The sequence below is a fragment of the Melanerpes formicivorus genome, unplaced genomic scaffold, assembly GCF_026170545.1.
Source record: "Melanerpes formicivorus ecotype bairdi unplaced genomic scaffold, bMelFor1.0.p_v2 SCAF_50, whole genome shotgun sequence".
NCBI classification, from domain to species: Eukaryota; Metazoa; Chordata; class Aves; order Piciformes; family Picidae; genus Melanerpes; species Melanerpes formicivorus.
Genome location: NW_027142402.1, coordinates 3,622,621 through 3,641,045, shown reverse-complemented (window position 1 = coordinate 3,641,045; position 18,425 = coordinate 3,622,621). Strand labels below are relative to the sequence as shown.

Sequence of the window (18,425 nt, the reverse complement as noted above, 5' to 3'; positions counted from 1 at the left end):
GAGGCTTTTATTGCAAGTGTTCTACACAGTAATTAAATTCTTTTGAATAAGGGGCCTTGATTGGGTTCTCTTTGGTTTATTGGGAGGAGTCTGGAAAGCAAGGCATTTACCTCAATTGCCAGACAGTTTTGGCATCTGTTGGAGGGTAGGGAGAAAGGTTCAGTGTGTCTGAGCCCCATTTCTCTTATGCTCATGTTGTGTTAGCTCAACTCCACTGAATTTGCCCAGGGAGGTGGTAGAAACCCCACCCCTGGAGGTTTTTAAGGCCGGGCTGGATGTGGCTCTGAGCAATCTGATCTAGTGTGAGATGTCCCTGCCCATAGCAGAGAGGTTGGAACTGGCTGATCCTTGAGGTCCCTTCCAACCCTGACAATTCTATGGCTCTATGATTCTATGAAAGTAGAAAGGAGCTTGGGTATCAAAGCCTGCTGGGAGGAGACTGGGGATGGCCAGAACAGGATAATAGTGCAGTCACTGAGGTCTTAGCCCAGGCAGTGGAGCAAGATGGAATTGGACCTAGGTCTGAGAGAAACTGGCAAAATCAGTCTGTGTACTGCAAAACCTTGGGCTAGACCTGCCTCATGCCTGTGCATTAGACCTCCAGGCAGAGGGGGGATCTATAAGTCCCTGAAACAGGTCTGCAAAGTTTGGCTTATTGGGAGGAGTCTGAGTGGTTCCTACATGGTGTGCAGTGTGCAGCACAAAGGAGATGACCTGCAGCAGTGGCTTGCATCCATCTGTGGTGCTGGCACACACTTCTGAACCTGAGCTGGCTCCAAGTGACTCATTCACACATCCCAGCCCTTGATAAACCTTGGGTGTGCTCCTCAGCCATCCAGCCTTTTCTCCTTGTGGGATACTGGGCTTGATGGCTGTGTGCAGCTGAGGATATTTTCTGATTCATTTTGCTAATTGCAGCCAGAATGCTTTGGGTTATTGCCTTCAGTCCCTCCTACTGACTGCCAGGTGCTGTGAACCCAACAAACTGCCTGTCCTGCTCTCTGCCTTCTTCCTTTCAACTTTCATGTTTCAAAGTGAAAGGCAGAGCACGCAATAGCTGCACAACCCTCCAGCCTGATGGTGTTTGGGGAGCACCATGAGGCGAATGGGACCTGACAGTCAGTGGCCCAGAACTTCACAGAGAATATTGCCCTGAGCTGACACAGATGAGTCACATCAAGCCAGAGTTTCCCTGTTGTGACTACTCTACTGACTTCTGAGCAGTTGTGCTTCCCTTCATTAGTTATTAATTCTCAGCAAGAATCCCTCCTGGAGCCAGCTGTCTGCACAGAAAGTTGGAAAGGAAGTTAAACCTTTTGCCAGAAAAAGACAGGACAAGACAAGAAGGGGGGACTTGGGCAAACATTTCATTTTTTTCCTAGGGCTGAATCGAAATTGGTTCTGTCTTACTGATCTGTCTTTGGTGCCTTGGCCTCCTGAGCAGAAACAGCCACACCTGAGGACTACCTGGCTGACCCTGCCCACGTGAAGCGGTTCGGTGCGGATCCTGCCGACCCTGCCCTCGGCTGCGTGAGCTCCATGTACGCAATGCGCCAGAGCCCTGCCGATGGACGTCCTGCTGGAGCCTCCTCTTCCTCCTGTAGCCATCGGCCGACCCAGATGTCTTCAGTGGGGTCCTCGCCTACTGGCCTGCGGCATCAGACCTCCAGCCCAACGAGGAACGGGACCTACAGTGAAGGAAACAGAAGTGGTAAGCGAACGTTTTCCGCTCAGCAATGTGTGCAGCTGTGCTGCTGCCATGCTGGAGTCTTAGCTCGCTCCCAAATGCCCAGGGAAGTTTGTGAGGTAGGTCTGGGATTGACACCCAGATGGATAGACTGACATCCAGATGGATAGATGGACATCCATCCAGACCTTTAGAAGGAGGAACAATAACCTATAAAAAGACAGCATCAAACTGGTGGAGGACCATGTTTTGACCTGGTGGTTTTACAGTACCACAGTATCACTAAGGTTGGAAGAGACCTCAAAGATCAAGTCCAACCTGTCACCACAGACCTCATGACTAGACCATGGCACCAAGTGCCACGTCCAATCCCCTCTTGAACACCTCCAGGGACGGTGACTCCACCACCTCCCCGGGCAGCACATTCCAATGACGAACGACTCTCTTGGTGAAGAACTTCCTCCTCGGAGGTGGTCAAAAAGGGATTGGACATGGCACTTGGAGCCATGGTTTAGTCAGTCATGAGGTGTTGGGTGACAGGTTGGACTTGGTGACCTCTGAGGTCTTTTCCAACCTTATTGATTCTATGATTCAGGGAGTGTTCAACCATGCTGTTATTAATTACACAAACAGATACATTAAGGATAATCATGGGGCAGTCCCAGCTGTGTTATTGTCACCTCACAGCTATAAATATCAATATACACATATAAATGCATACATTAACACATATTTAATATCTATTTGATATTAAAAATCTATTAACACCCATTTAATTCATATCTATTTTAATAGATATTCATTGCATAAACAGGTGCATTATGGATAGTCGTGGGGCACTCCCAACTGTGTTATCATCCCCTTACAGCTATACATATCAACATATAGGCAAGGCATTCCTCCTCAAGGTTGCTGCTGCCTCCAGGCAGGTGCCTTTATTTGTGTGTGGCGCTGGCTGTGTGCACACAACCCAAATATTTGTCCCTGCTGCAAAGGTTTTGCTTCCATCCTGCCCCTTTGATCACAGACCAAAGCCACTGCCAGGCAAAACATTCAGCTCCCTGCTCCAGGCTCTCTTATCCTTCAGGAAGCAAAGGCACAAGAAGTTTATCAGCAGATTCCAGGGGTGCCATGGGAAGCACTGCATTCCACAACCCTTCTTCTTCCTCCTGGTATTTTCCTTTTTTCCAGTTACCCTGCTAGGCTTGCCCTGTGCTGGCTCAGATGCTCAGCCCATTAGCTCTGTTCCTTATTACCCAGGATTTATTTATTATTTTTATATCTCCAGCAACGACCTGGGTTCATCAAATGGGGTTGGCTAATTCCCTGAACTTCTGGTAGCTTGGTCTTTGTTTGCATTTCCCAAGTTCTCCATTAGCAGGTCTCCAGCAGCAGCGCTTCTCACAGGGTCTTCACCCCTTGCTAATTATTCTAACTTCATTTATGCATTTTTCATCTTGAAGATTGATCTAACAAAGGAGTTAAGTGTCTCAGCCATTTAAAAATAATTAATTTCTTTCCCCTCCTCATTTATTAATGGAATCTACTGTCACTTTAGGATGGCTTTTTGAAGACTCTTGCTGTTTGCAGAAGCCTTGCTGCTGCCCCCAGCCCCTTTGTCTACCACTAGCTCATTCCACTGCCCTTCTGCCCTTGCATTTCCCCTGGAAATCGCAAGTGATTCTGCAAATTCTTGCTTGGTAGCCACTTCAAAGCCTCTTCCAGTAGTTGCAGAGCTTTGCAGAATTCCTTCAATGTCCTTCACCCCCCCACCAATGTCAGTATTGTTTCCTCTTCCTGAACTGTCACTGGGGGTGCTGGTGGGTGAGGAGCTCCACATGAGCCACCAGTGAGCTCTCGTAGCTCAGAAAGCCAACCAGAGCCTGGGCTGCATCAAAAGAAACGTGGCCAGCAAGTCAGGAGAGGTGATTCTCCCCCTCTACACCACTCTTGTAGTCCCCACCTGGAGCACTGTGTCCAGTTCTGGAGCCCCTATTAAAGAGGGATCTGGAGGTGCTGGAAGGTGTCCAGAGGAGGGCTGTGAGGATGAGCAGAGGGCTGGAGCTGCTCTGCTGTGAGGACAGACTGAGGGAGTTGAGGTTGTTCAGTTTGGAGAAGAGAGGGCTCCAAGGAGACCTTCTTGCAGCTTTCCAGTATCTGAAGGGGGCTACAAGAAATCTGGGGAGGGACTTTTTAGGGTGTCAGGTAGTGATAGGACTGGGAGGAATGGTTACAAGCTAGAGGAGAGGAGATTTACATTGCATGTTAGGAAGAATTTCTTCCCCATGAGGGTGGTGAGACACTGGAACAGGTTGCTCAAAGGGGTGGTGGAAGCCTCATCCCTGGATGCTGTTAAGGCCAGGCTGGATGTGGCTCTGGGCAACCTGAGGTAGTGTGAGTGGTCCCTGTCCATGGCAGGGGGGGTGGAACTGGGTGATGCCTGGGGTCCCTTCCCACCCTGCCAATTCTGTGATTCTGTAATTACTCTTCTAAAGTAAGTATTACCAATATTTATCCTTTCATTTTCCTTTTTTATCCAATCTTGTCATCTTAAGCTTTCAATATCTACCCCAAACCATCCCTCTGCTGTTAGTTTTGCACTCTTGTTTCCCTGGCTTTACCTCACCACCCAGACCACAGGGAAATCTTTGGTTCTTCTTTGACTTACAGAGTCAACTTCACTCAAAGCACAATGACTAGTAGAGAAATGTGCTGCTGCAAACAGCTTGTAAAGGTTGTCACTAAGAACCAGAGGCCTCAGTTACAACCGAAAAAAAGGAAATGAAAAGCCCTTTCTCTCAGATCTTGTTCTGTGCCCCTTGGGTTGGTGCAATCAGGTGCTGGGAGGACAAGAGGCTCACTGTGCACTGCATTCATTTGTCTTCTCCCATTGCTTCTCCAGCAGAACTTCCTCCTAGCAGAACTGGGACCCTTTTGTCAAGATTTTCAGTTGGCAGCTGCTAGGAGCCAAGGTTTAACAGTGCTGGTGTTTGCTTTGAAAATCTTTATCCTTCTGTTTGGGAGCAGTCATAGTTATCTCAGTCCTCAGGAAGGGTCAGAGCAAGTCTGTCTAGCCACACATCCTGTCTCCAGCACAACACAGCAGCAACCCCCCAGGAAACAGATAAGTGTGGGGGTGGTGGTGCTCCCCCACTCCCCCTTCCACCTTCACAGCTGTGTGGCTCAAGGACTTCCTGCCCCAGAGGTGGTGAATTCATGTTTAGTAACCCTCCCTAGATTTTTCTTCCCTGCATCCCTTGGTGGCTTACTGAATGCTTTGTGCATTTTCAGCATCCACCGAATTCCTATGCTGAAGAATGTGTTGTGTGGGGAAAGCCTTGGTATCAGGGATTGGAAACTATGTTCAAGGGGCTTGAAGCTTCAAATCAGAGCTCTTTAAGCTGGCTCAGCTGCACTACTTTCTTTTCTTGGTTCAGACTCTGAATGTCATGGTTCCCCAGGCTCAGCATGGTGCTGGGAAGGAAGCTAAATTTCAGGAGACAGCTCCATCTCTTTTATCACATCTTCCCACAAAATCAGCAGCCTAAAGGATGGCACATCTCTCTCTATAGAGCTGAACCAAGTGAAAAGTCAGAGTGGCCACACCATAGGCCTGAAAGGAGGCTGAAGTGAGGTGGGGGTTGGTCTATTCTCTCTAGTATCAGGTGATAGGATGAGAGGAAATGACCTGAAATTGTGCCAGAGGAGGATTAGGTTGGAGATTAGGAAAATTTTCTTTATGGAAAGAGGTGGTCAGGGATTGGAACAGGCTGCCCAGGGGGGTGGTGGAGTCACCATCCTTCGAGGTGTTCCAGAAATGTGTGGGCATGGCACCTCAGGCCATGGTTTAATGGCCATGGTGAGTTGGATTGATGGTTGGACTCGGTGATCTGAGAGGGCTTTTCCAACCCAAACAGTTCCATGGCTCTGCATTTTTCCTCTTGCTAGGGATAATTTCTGTGCTGCTGAATCATAAGTGAGCAAAGATGAGTCAGTAAGTGCTGAGTGCCAGTCTCTGCTCTTACCCTCCATGGGCTGCAGACTTGCAAGGCAGGGATGGGCCAGGACTCATTAAAAAGCGGACGGATTTCTCTCTGCAGCCTCAAACCAATCCTCATTAATTATGGAGAGGGTTTGGCGGGGGGGGGGAGGGGAAATAGATAGCTTGCCTCATTTATCACAGTGAGAAAAGATCATGGGGAAAAAAACCCCACCAAAAATAACCAAACAACCCATAACCATAAAGCACATCTCAGTGCATAGCTGAGCACATCCCTCAAGCGGAATGGCTGAGATTAAACCTCAGAGCTCTCATTAATGGGATCAGAAGCTTGCTGCCTAATTCTCCATGATTATGCAAAATAAAAAGATTCCAAGCATCAACAACAACAAGAATCTCATTTCAGAAAGGCAGTTGGGGCTGCTAACAGATAAACGTGCACTTCCCTGTCATCATTTGCCAAACTGAAGCTCTTAAATCAGGGGAGGAATAGTCAAGGACGTCATAAACCTTTCCAAGCCTGCTGACATAACAAACAAAGCCTTTATCCCAAGTGTGAAGGATTGCATATTCAACCACAATGGAATAACCTTAACCTTGCCCTGTAGCTGGTTATTTTCATGTAGATTTTATTATCCAATATTAGCAGTTAATTATTATCACCCGAGGGCCTTTGTCAAAGAGCCAATCCTGCTTCCTAATACATTCATTTCCTGAAAACGTTTGGGGGTGCAGGGTTTGATTGTCTCCCCCCCCCCCCACCTAGAACAATGCTGCAAGCAGCCTGTGGGGGCTGGATCTCCATCCCTGGAGAAATGGAACTGCAGAGATGTGGTGCTGAGGTGATATGGCTTGGCACCAGACTTGGGAGAGCTAGAGAATGGTTAGACCTGATGATCTTAAAGGTCTTTTCTTACTAAGACAATTCTATGATTCTCTCATCCAGCACCTCCCAAGGCAGTGGCACAGGAGATGCTGATGGCACTGGGCTCTCAGTGCTGGATGCTTCTTCTTCAGTCTGCCTGTTAAGGATATTTACAGCCTGAAAGTTTTGATGCTTTCAGGGAGCTGCCTTTATATTTCCCACCCACACCCCCCTTTTTTTTTCCTCCCCTGCAGAAGAGAGGCAAAGGAAGAAAAGCCCAAATAAGTATTTAATACCAGTCCACAGTCACATCTCATGCAGGTGGATGCTGGGCTGCTCATGCAGAGCAGCACCTGCCACGGTCCATGCCATGCTGGGAGCAGGAGCAGGCACTGCGCTGGTGGGGCGGGGACTCTGCCCAGACACACTGCAGGGCTGAGGCCACCAGCCAGGTGCTGCAGTGCATCTCCTGCAAGCTTCTGCCAGTGCAAATCGATGTGCTAAACAATCCTCTTTCCAGAGCAATCTACTGGTTGTGATTCATCAGTCCCCACCGTGCCCATAAATGCCCTGCAGTGTTGCTCTCCCACACACCTGCCTTCCCCACGCCTCTCTTCTCCTGCTTGGTCTTCTACAAAGCCTTCCTCACGTCCTTGTTGATAGTGGGAGATGTTTGTTTTCCAGAATAATTCCCATTTCTCTGTGCCTTCGAGGGTCTGCTATTTCTGCTTAGTTTCAGTAGATCTGCTGCTCCTTATTATCTGCTCCAGTGCAATCAGAGAGAACCTTTTAAAATTTCATTCCCACCCCCTTCCCCTGAGGTAATGAAATCATTTAGGCCTGCAGCAATATTAAAGTTCATCTGTCACTCCCTTTCCACTCTTATCTATCAATGACTGTACTCCCTCTGGGCTCTGTTTGTTTGCCAAGAACATATTTAGGGAGTCTGTTATTTATCTTTCCTTCTTTCACAGGTTTAACCCCCTTTTAGCAGCAGGTTTGCTTCTCCTGCCTCTGCAGGCTGTTGGCTTTCTCCTTCTCCATCCTCCCACTTGGGGAGGTCCCGAGGCCACAGGTGTGGGACAGAGAAAAGTCTTTGTGGGCTGAGAGCTCAGAACAAGCCAGGCCACATCTTTCCATGGGGTTTGCCAGGGTGTTTCACCACCAAACTGCTGTCTCCTGCCTCTTCTGCATGGGCAATGGTCTGGACAGGGATGCTCCAAGAACTTCCCCAGCAGAGAAACCTCCTTAGCCTCCTTCCTCAGCACCGCTTCAGGCAGGAGGGGGAAGTGCTTCCCTCTGATCACCTGAATTTCCATATCCCATTCCATTAATTTGACAAATTTTTGCCACCTGTCAAAACCAGGAAATTGGATTTGCCCTGGATTACCATCTTTAAAAATAATTATTGGTCATGAGCACTCCCATCTCTTTGTAATCTGAGTATTCATTATCATCTTGATTAATTCTGAGGACAGGATGGCATAGGATACCCGGGAGACATGAGACCTCCTCATCTATCTCATGCCTGGGTTAAGTGTGAATTCCTTCAGTTAAGGGGGGAAAAATGTCTAGTACTTGCCCTGCTGCCATCAAACACTTCTGAGCTTCACATCACCTTGCAGTGAAGTGATGCTGTTGAAACAAACCCCAGGCTTTGGTGGAGACATAAAACGATCTCTTTTCTTTTGTAAACAGAGGGAATTCACTTAAATGGATAAACTGTGATGGTAAAAAGCCATAGCAAAGTGTGGCTCTGAGCAATCTGATGTAGTGTGAGTGGTCCCTGCCCATGGCAGGGGGGTTGGAACTGGGTGATGCCTGGGGTCCCTTCCAACCCTGACAATTCTGTAATTACTCCTCTAATATAAGTATTACCAATATTTATACTTTCATTTTCCTTTTTTATCCAATCTTGTCATCTTAAGCTTTCAATATCTACCCCAAACCATCCCTCTGCTGTTAGTTTTGCACTCTTGTTTCCCTGGTTTTACCTCACCACCCAGACCCCAGGGGAGTCTTTGGTTCTTCTTTCACTTACAGAGTCAACTTTGCTCAAAGCAAGGCGGGGGGGTTGGAACTAGTGGATCCTTGAGGTCCCTTCCACCCCTGAGAATTCAATGATTCTAAGCAGTCAAATATATTGATAAATAAATAAATCAATGAATGGAAACCCAGACTGCTTCCAGACTCATCAGCTGCACACTGATCTTTGTCTGCAAGCTGGGGGGAATCCCAGTTTTGCTAGCAACATTTACAGGTAGCCCCCAAACCCACAGTTAAAACAGCACAGCTAAAATAACAGAGCTTAGCAGATGGAAAAGCAGCAGAGAAGCCAGGGCTTGACTCTGGGCAGGTAAATAAAGATGAAACAATGCTTGAAAAGTTAGTATCTACCCATAATCATTGGGGGTTTTAAAGCACAATGTTGTCTCATCCCTCAGGTAGGGATTTGAAAGGGTTATCTTCACCTGCCAGGGCCTGGAAGAGCTCTAGCCATGTGGTCTCTTCAGAAAGGTCACTTATATATTTGTCCTTAAAAGTCAGATTTCTGCTATTGATTGCTAGATTGTGAAGGAGTGAATAGAAATCCCCTGTCATCTCAACCTTTTCTTCTCATCCCCCTTCCTTTCACTGCAGATATTTTCAATACCTCTGAAGGCTCCCAACCGCTCTCAGAGCTCTCTCTTCCCTTTTGCCCTTTCCTGGCATTTCTGGAAGCAGCAGGTTGCGGGCAGGAGTCACCAGGCTGGAGGCTGCACTCTCTGTGCCTGGTGTGAATCCCAGGCTAAGTCCCCTGGACTTTGCTTACATTCATACAAATTTAAGGGGGAAAAAAATGTGATCCTCAGTAGAGGCAATAACATCCCCCTGACCACGCTATTCCAATAGCACAGAAACTTCTGCAGTGCTTTGGGCAAGGGTAAGCCTTTCTCTCCTCTCCCCTCCCTGTTTTCTAGCTGGCTGGCAAAAGCCTGCTTTTCTCCCTGACCTTTGCCTTGAGGTGCTGAGGTGCCCAGTATCTCCACACATCAGCTGTCACCCAGACCATCAGCAGAGCAGGCAGGGGGGAAGTGCTCACCCCTCTGCCTCCAAGACAAATCTCAGTCCTCCCACTTGTCCCTGACAAAGTTCCTCCCTGTTACTGATGATGCAGGGCTTGGCCAAGCCTACCCTGCTCACTTTGCACTCTTTGTCTTCATTGCTTCATGCCAAGGGCTCCAGATGGTGTCTGTACCGCTGTGTATTGCATTTATTCTGTGAGCAGAGCCCAGGGTCGCCTGAGCCCACACAAACACCAATCCTCGCTGTCTAATTAAGAGGACCCGCGGCTATTCCTTGTCCTTTATATCCAGAACAGTGACTTAGCAAATGAGAGAGTAATTATCATGATATTTACATCACATCCCATTATGGAGCCCATCCACCAGATCTGCACGTTTGTAGCACTGCTGCTTTCTGGAGTGCATCCTTCCTCCCTGCAAAGTTCCCTTAGACACCGCGTGGCACTGCGAGAGGAGCCTGGTGGCAGGAGGAATGCACACAGAGCTCCAGCTGGGCAGAGCTGGGCAGAGCCTCAGCTAATGCCGATCAGCACAGCTCTACAGGAGGCAAGGGAATGCCAATATGCAGAAGCCACAAAGCCAGCCTGCTTCATTTGCTCACTTGCTTTGGGGTCACAGAAGCACAGAATGTTAAGGGCTGGAAGGGGCCTCTAAAGATCACCCAGTCCAACCCAGAGCAGGATCACCTAGAGCAGATCACACAGGAATGCATCCAGGTAGGTTTTGAATGTCTCCAGCGAGGGAGACTCCACAACCCCCCTGGGCAGCCTGTTCCAGTGCTCCATCACCCTCACAGGGGAAAAAAGTGTTGTGGTTTAGGTCCTGCAGGGGATTCTCACACATTTTGCCTGCCTCCATAAGCTCAGTATTTCTCTAGGAAGCTCAGCTCTTCTCCCCTCAGCACATCTGATTGTCCCCTTGGCTACCTGGGGCCTCTCCAGGCTCCACTTCAGGTATCTGTGGTCTCCCTCTGCTTGCACTCTTCTATTTCCACTTTTTGTTGTCTTCCATAGTGTCTGTTGCTTACCATTTGTGCCACTCATTAAAACCAAGCCTTAACAGGAAGAGATGAAGCAGGTCTGGGCAAGCAACATCTTACACATCTGTGTGCTGCTGCCTGCTAATGCCAAGCTTGCCTGGTGTGGATACAAACAAATTCAAACATCCTTCCTGTAACCCAGCATAATAGAGTCCTTCTGTAAGGGGGGTGCAAGCTCCAGTCAGGGGGAGGCTGAGATTTATGATTCTGCAGAGACTAAGAATAAAAACATAAATGCACTTTCATTCCAATGTGCCTTTATTCACATGATTTAAAGCTACAGCAAGCCAAAGTGACCTTAAATCATCAGGGCTCAGACCATTAAAGAGTCACATGTGCAGTGTTCCTCTTTGCATGTTTTAGTAGCTTTCCAAATAGGCTTCATTTGGGGACCATCAGCTTTGTGAGAGCCTGAGATTAGGAGGATGTGGACTAGGAACCTTCCTTTAAGCTCTGAGATAAGTCTGAATATCCAAATGAGGAGAAGAAAACCTATTTGCTAAACCCTGGGTTTATCCCCCAGCTTTTGCAGTCAATGGCAAACTCCTTTGTGCAGTGCTGAAGCACTTGCTCTCCAGGTGGGAGGGTGGTGTCGTCTTGAGCCAAGCTCCCTGCTGCTCACAGATCAGACAGCAGAGGCAGCTCTCTTTAAGAGCCTGGCAGCTGGCACAGTTTTTCCTTTCCCAGCAGGGACCTGAGGGGTTCGTGTTTTTTAACACATTCACCAGCTGGGGTTGTGCCTCCTGATAAGCAGTCGGATTGGAAACTGCCCCAAGTGCCCTTCTCTCCCCACCCCACCACCTCAGGCTGGACCCAGTGTCCAAGGTCACAGTGAGGCTGCCATACCCCTGACACCCCTCACCAACCAAGGAAACCACTGCATGCCATTTCTAATGTGCCCTGCTGGGCTTTTTTTTTGCATTGATAGCCTCAAGTCCTTCACCAGAACGACAAGACCCAGCTCGGCCATCAAGCAAGAATCCCTTGACCTGGACGGTGGAGGATGTGATTTGGTTTGTGAAGGATGCAGACCCTCACACTTTAGGTCCTCACGTGGAGCTCTTCAGAAAACATGTATGTAGAAGGCTGCCCATACTGCTCCTGGGTAATTGAAGCCAATGTGTGTGTGGAGTTCCAAGAGACAGCCACTACACCACCCCCTCCCCCCCCAGATCTGCCTTTGACCACTATTAGACAGTGTTTGTGCTTAGCTAGGTTGAACACAGGGCTCTGCTAGTTCAGCACCACTGGCAGGCTTGGACTGAAGAGTTGTTCACTTGTCACTCAAGAAGTTGGCCAAACACTGGACCAGGCTTCCTAAAGAGGTGGTCCAAACCCCAAACCTGTTGGTGTTAAAGAGGCATTTGGACAATGCCTTTAACCACGTGCTTTAATCTTTGGTCAGCCTTGGAGTGGTCAGGCAATTGGATTAGATGATCATTGCAGATCCCTTCCAACTGAAATTCTCCTCTCCCTCTCCCTCTCCCTCTCCCTCTCCCTCTCCCTCTCCCTCTCCCTCTCCCTCTCCCTCTCCCTCTCCCTCTCCCTCTCCCTCTCCCTCTCCCTCTCCCTCTCCCTCTCCCTCTCCCTCTCCCTCTCCCTCTCCCTCTCCCTCTCCCTCTCCCTCTCCCTCTCCCTCTCCCTCTCCCTCTCCCTCTCCCTCTCCCTCTCCCTCTCCCTCTCCCTCTCCCTCTCCCTCTCCCTCTCCCTGTCAGATCACCATAGAAAAGCCTCACTTCAATGACTTTTTTTCCCCCTCAGGATACCTTTGATTCTTCTCTGAATAGTATGTTTTATGTGTCTCTAGATATTAAGCAGGAGAAGCTCCAAACTGCCAAGCTTTTAATCTTTCCCCCTCTCAGTATTGTGTAACTATCTAACCAAATTTCCAGACCTGCTGACTCACTGGAGAATTTGGTAGTTGCTTTTCCTGGGCAGTCTCCAGTGGTGGAAATGATATTACCTTTAATTAGTAAAGGGCAGACTGTAAACACACATCAGATCCAGGGTTCCGTGTTCTGTTGCTGTATGTGGACTTGGCACCAATACATCTGATAGCATCTTCAGCCTCCTCTGTCTGTGAGTTCAGTCTGGCTATGGAAAAGGATTTTAACCCCAAAAGTGATTCATTTGTATTCAGCTGGAGGTCATAGCTCTGGATGTAAGTACCCAGACCTAGGTCTAAATGAGAAGAGCTCCCCAGCCCTCACTTCTGAACAGCAACTCAGGCTGTAAAGCAAGCAAGAGGGCTTGATCACCAGGTCCCACTCCTTGTCCATGTGTCAGGAGGGACAAGTGGAAATGTGGGGCTGCAGACAGGAGCTGAGGGAAGCAACTGAAGGACTCTCAGCTACACCTTGGCTGCAGGGTTTCCAGACACTGAGGAGGTGTCTGAGGAGCAGATGAAAATGAAGCTGAACACAGGCCTTGGTGTCTGCTCACCCTAGGTAGATAATGAGGCCATCTGCCACTCTACAGACAGGCTGGTGGGATGAGAACAGGGCAGGTATGGTGGTGCCAGGACCAAATCTGCAATTACAGGTCAGGTGCCAGCCTACTTTCCCTGCCTCCTGCAGAGGAGTCAGATCTGCCTTAAATGCTGCTGCTGAAAACACAGCCTACGTGTGCCATGGGGGTTACCAGGCAGAGAGGTCACCTTCAGATTCAGAGGAACTTGCTTCAGCATGAGCTTCTGAGGCTATCAGAAGGGACTGTGCACCCAGAGAAAACTCTTCATGAAAGGGAAAAAGAACTGCCATGGTCTGAGGCATACAGGTGTATCCCAAAGAAAAGATTCCAGATGGACATTTGAAGTTCATCTTGCAGATATGGGCAGTGCAAAAGCACCATTCCCCTTCCCTCCTGATTTCCACCTGTAGCAAGGGATGGCACAAAAAGCTTTTTTCTAGCATCAAGGCAGTGACAGGCTCCAGGCAGTCATGGGCCAGCTGCACTGGAGCATGCCACAACACTAGAGCTGCTGTGTGACCAAGGAGATCAAGCTAAATTGCCACTAAAGCCTGTCCCTGTCATCCTTTGTTGGACACCCAGCACCCATGGGCTCTACTTATCATTGATTTCCTTGGAAAGTATGCCATAGGTGTGAGAACTTGGGTGAGATTGCCACACAACTCAATTCAATTACTCCTTTGAGTGATATATGTCCCTGCAATTTTTCAGCCTTCAGATCTCATCTGGATTAGCATGGAGACCCCAAGGGTGAGAGACAAGTGATTAGTCCATTAACCTTAGCCATATCTTCCTGCATGTTCAATCTCTCTGTGAGGCAGGTGCATAATTTACGTGGGAGCACTTACTGTCACTGCCAGAGCCCCAGCTACCACCTGAAATCGCTGCACTGGCAATCAGCTCATCCCAGCTCTGACACTGCAAGGGAGAGGGTGGTGGGACCACCAGGAAGGAGAGGCTGAGGGTAGGTGTCCTACAGTGTGCTCTCCCACATGGGGTCATAACATGGTTTAGGTTGGAAGGGACCTTAAAGATCATCTAGTTTCAAAGCCCTTGCTGTGGGCAGAAACACCTTCCACTAGGTCAGGTTGCTCATGTTAAGCCACTTAGGTGCTGACCATGGTCCCAGCAGCCAGCTCCCCCAGCATGCAGTCAGGAGGTGCAGCCCACATCCTTCACAGGCATTTCAGGATGGCCTGGCTTTGGCTCTGTTCTTCCCACCAGGAGCAGAAACTTTTCTTCCTGCCAAGACATCTAAGGAGCTGTGTCACAGGTGGCTCCTGAGAGTGTCCAAAAAGACTGTGAAACTGCCTGCTAGCCTTCTCTGCTGCTCCCTTGGCAGGGCTGCGTGCCAAGGACAGCCCAGCCTGTAGCTGATAGATCTTTAGGTCTCATCCAAAGGAGCTGCTGGCCTGATAGGCAACTCCTCGTGGCACTGTGTGAGAGCCCTGTGCAGTGCTGCCTCAGCAAGAAAGCCTTGATGGGCTGGGGGAAGGGGGATGGAGGAGGGGGAAGAGTTGCACAGAGAGTCAGCAGGTAGAAACCTCAAGCTGGAAGGGATGGAAGCAATGTTATGGTCTGGCAGTTTAATTACAGCCAGTGATTTGCAAATGCATGTGTGGAGGAGACAAACCCCTTTGACTTGAGCAGAATGATTCAAATAGCAGCCTGTCCCCAGCAGTGCTAGAAGAGCAGGCTTGTGAGCATCCATCCTTCTCTAGCACTCCATCCTGAGTGTTTGAGCACCAACCACTGCGTGGTCACAGCCTTACGAGGGCTGGAGTCTGTACATGAGATTGCAGAACACAAAAGAAGGGAGACATCTCTACATATACCAAGCAGGGTATAGATCCTCAAGTCTTTGATTTTACTCAGAATTAGGTGCTCCAACACTCATGAGGGTGGAGACTTTAGTCTTATGAAAAGCCCCATCCCAGTGGACATCCACCACCAGGTGCAATTCTTGTTTGCACGGCACGAGGCTTGTTCGGAGGCTCCTCTGCTTTTGGAACAGCATCCTCAGAGTAAGTGCTGCAAGAAGCCATCACAAACACTAATATTCATTCTTGCAGGTGGAAACTGAGGTTTTATATCCACTGTATCATGACCTCACAGCTCATACACTTGCTGCTCCCATCCCCATGCAGGAACACAGCAGAGGGCCAGCTCTCAACTCGTGTGAAACAAAGAGATTTGCATTGATGGCACTGGATTTCACCAGCTCCAGATGGGGCTCAAGAGCTTCTGGTGGGACTGTTGCAGGCTTGGGGACCATGCACTAGAATCTTTCTTTTGTTTTTCTAAAGGGCTGACACAGCAGAAGTGTGGAGAAGTCAAGCTAACAATCAGCACAGGGACATGACTAATATGGGATATTTAATTGGATATGAATGCTCCCTCTGGCATACTCTTGTCATGGAGTTTAATTTCGACCCCTACACAGCAATAATAAAGGAAATAATAGAATGCTGAACTCAACATTTAGAGACAGCCACCTCCACACCAAACCCTTGACAGGGCTTTTACCCTGTGGCATCACAGCTCCAGGACTCTGTTTTTCTTTCTCATGCAAATCTTAATTACAGGTAACATCCATTTGTACTTTCCCTTGGCTTCCCTGAAATAACAGGAGGAAGAGGGGGAGGTGAAGAGAGCTTCTCTTATGGATAGAGTGGGGGGCTACAAAATGAAGAGCATTAATTGATTGAGTTAATCAGAAAGTGACCTTAACTGCTCACCAGCTAAATCACCTACTGAATGGAATAATAATGATCAGGGCAAATGGGGATCCATAGTATTGTTTAATTAGTAGGTAGTGGATCACAGAGGAAGAGAAGCTACAACATACACAGCATTAGTGTGTGTGGATGTGTACATGCATGCACACACTCATGGTAGCTCTGATGGTCCAAGCACATAAGCCTGGTGGAGACTGGGCTGAGTGTTAATATTTTTTAGCAATATACTCAGGAAAAAACAGAGGAGCTTAGGATGCAAGGAAGGACAGTGGAAAGCTTCTGTGGTTCACAGTCCATGGTAAAACAGAGCCTGTTGCTCTGTGCACCCAAGCTACTCCCTGCTCAGAGCAGCACTTTGTAATTTGGGATGGAGGTGGCAATTTCCTCCACTTACATGAGGGTTACCTTTGAACAAATCTTAGCAATAAATCCAATGAAATAAGTTACTACCACCTTCAGCTTAAGCAAAAGAAAGGATATATATCTATAGCATTGGATATGTGTGCTGGAGCTATGTGAAGTGTGCAGACAGCCAGGGACGAAGCTGGGACTGAGATCCAGAGGTGCCCTACAGGCAGTTCTTGAGGCCACATCCCTTTCTCATTCCATCTCTCCCTCTCTTCTCTCAAGGTTGACTCAGGCTCTTCTCAGAACTGAGCTTAGAGCCACCCTGATCCTTTAAAAATAATCCTCATGTCTGAATTGCAAAATGATTGAAAACCCAGACAGACCTGGCAGTGCCTTGAAGAACAAACTCTATCATTTGATTACTCCCTCCTTTAGAGGTTCCTTCTATCATAACTCAGCTTTCAAAGTGCAGCTAGCTCTGAAAGCCGTCCTCCTCCTGATTCTCTAAGTTTAATGTGTGAGGCTGCAGCACTGGAAGCAGGTGTGTGTGGGGTGAACACACTTCGATCCTCTTTCTCTCTTTCTCAACCAGGAGATTGATGGCAACGCTTTGCTGCTGCTGAAGAGTGACATGATCATGAAATACCTGGGGCTGAAACTGGGACCTGCGCTGAAACTCTGCTACCACATCGATAAGCTCAAGCAAGCCAAGTTCTAACAACTTCCTGAACAACAACAGCAGAACCTGCCCTAACTCTAGGTGGAAAACTGAAGGTAACACGTTGCCTTATGGAAATGCATTCATCTGCAGCTTGGTTTTCCTTCCTTTAACCAAGACTTTGTCTTTTTTAACATCTTGTGCATCGTCACCTTTTTGTGTTTAATCCAGCAGGGTCCTTTGGGCTGCTTTGTGTTAATAATTTGCCACAAAGGTATAGGACTACAACAATTATTTTGTATCATTGATATTATTGGGATTATAGCAAGTCTTATTTTTGTAACCAGCAGTGGGAAATCAAATGCAGCTGTGGTGTACCCTGAGGGCTGCTAAGGGACTCACCTGCCACGGGTCTGCCTCGGGGCTGACCTGTATCAGCTGGGCTCCAGCTCCATCACCAGTGGTCCAGGGCTGGAAAAGCCCCGTGTTTGTCACTTGTGGTCTGAGGGGAACTGCCTTATGACTTGCACTATCTGGGAAACTTGAATTCTTCAGTTTAAAAAGAAAAGAAAAAACAAAAAGAGGGGAGAAGAAAAAAAAATATGGAAGGAAGAAAAAGAAGAGAGAAGGAAAGGGAGAAAGAAAGAGAAGGAAAGGAAAACAGAGAAAGAAAGAAAGAGAGAGAAAGAGAAAGAGAGAAAGAAAGAAAGAAAGAAAGAGAAAAAGAGAGAAAGAGAGAGAGATGGAAGGAAGGGAAGGAAGGGAAAGAGGGGAACAGAGAGAAAGAAAGAAAAGAAAGAGAGAGAGATGGAAGGAAGGAAAGAGGAAAGAAAGAAGCTGTGGCTTTTTCAAGTAGAAAATAGAGGGAGGTTTTTTGGCAGCTACAGTACCTCTTTTGTCCACTAGAGGGAGCAGCCCCAATAGAGTTGAGCCCGGGGCTGGGCTGCCATGGTGCTCTCTCGCTGATGAGCTTTGCCCATTCCCACTTTTCCGTGGAGCACAGCCGTAAACAGCGCCAGGGACTCGCAGGCTCCCAGCAGGACAAGCCTGTCACTACTCACAGATAATGAATTCAAGCAAAGCCCCAGTGCAGAGTGTTTCTGACAGGATGTTTCCCGTCAGGCTGCAGAGGCGGGGGCTGGCTCCCACGGTGTCTGGCGCTCGGCTCTCGGCTCCTTTCCGCCGTTCCTGTCTGGCGTGCGCTTTGTGGCACTCTAAGCTGAAATTCTGCTTTTGGTTTTTGTTTGCATTTTTAGAAGGCGAGGGAGCCGGGCAGGAGCAGTCCCCGCCTGGAGCTGGCACTGCAGGGCACAGCTCTGCGCTTTGCAGTGATGGTCAAGTCCCGGGTGGACGCTGCAGGGCTGGTTCCCGACTGCACTGTGGCTTTCAGCACAGATGCAGAGGTGCTGGGCTCTCCATCTCCAGTGGATTAAAACCAATGCTCTTATGCCTCTTACACTAATCCCAAAGGTGCTCCTTGATATTTCACCTAGCCAGGTGGGAGAGGACCAGCCCCATGCTGAGTGGGCAGTTTGTGGTGTGGGTATGCCCTTAAG

General features: G+C 48.5%; 1 protein-coding gene across 1 annotated transcript in view; it reads left to right on the top strand.

Annotated features, from left to right (window-relative positions):
• SCML4 (Scm polycomb group protein like 4) overlaps positions 1-17,529 on the top strand; it is a 32,545-nt gene extending 15,016 nt beyond the window's left edge. The window contains exons 5-7 of the mRNA XM_068160395.1: positions 1,445-1,711; positions 11,585-11,730; positions 16,804-17,529. Coding sequence (XP_068016496.1) covers positions 1,445-1,711; positions 11,585-11,730; positions 16,804-16,929 — 539 coding nt within the window. The 3' untranslated portion in view covers positions 16,930-17,529. The remainder of the gene's footprint in view (positions 1-1,444; positions 1,712-11,584; positions 11,731-16,803) is intronic.
• The last annotated feature ends 896 nt before the right edge of the window (positions 17,530-18,425 follow it).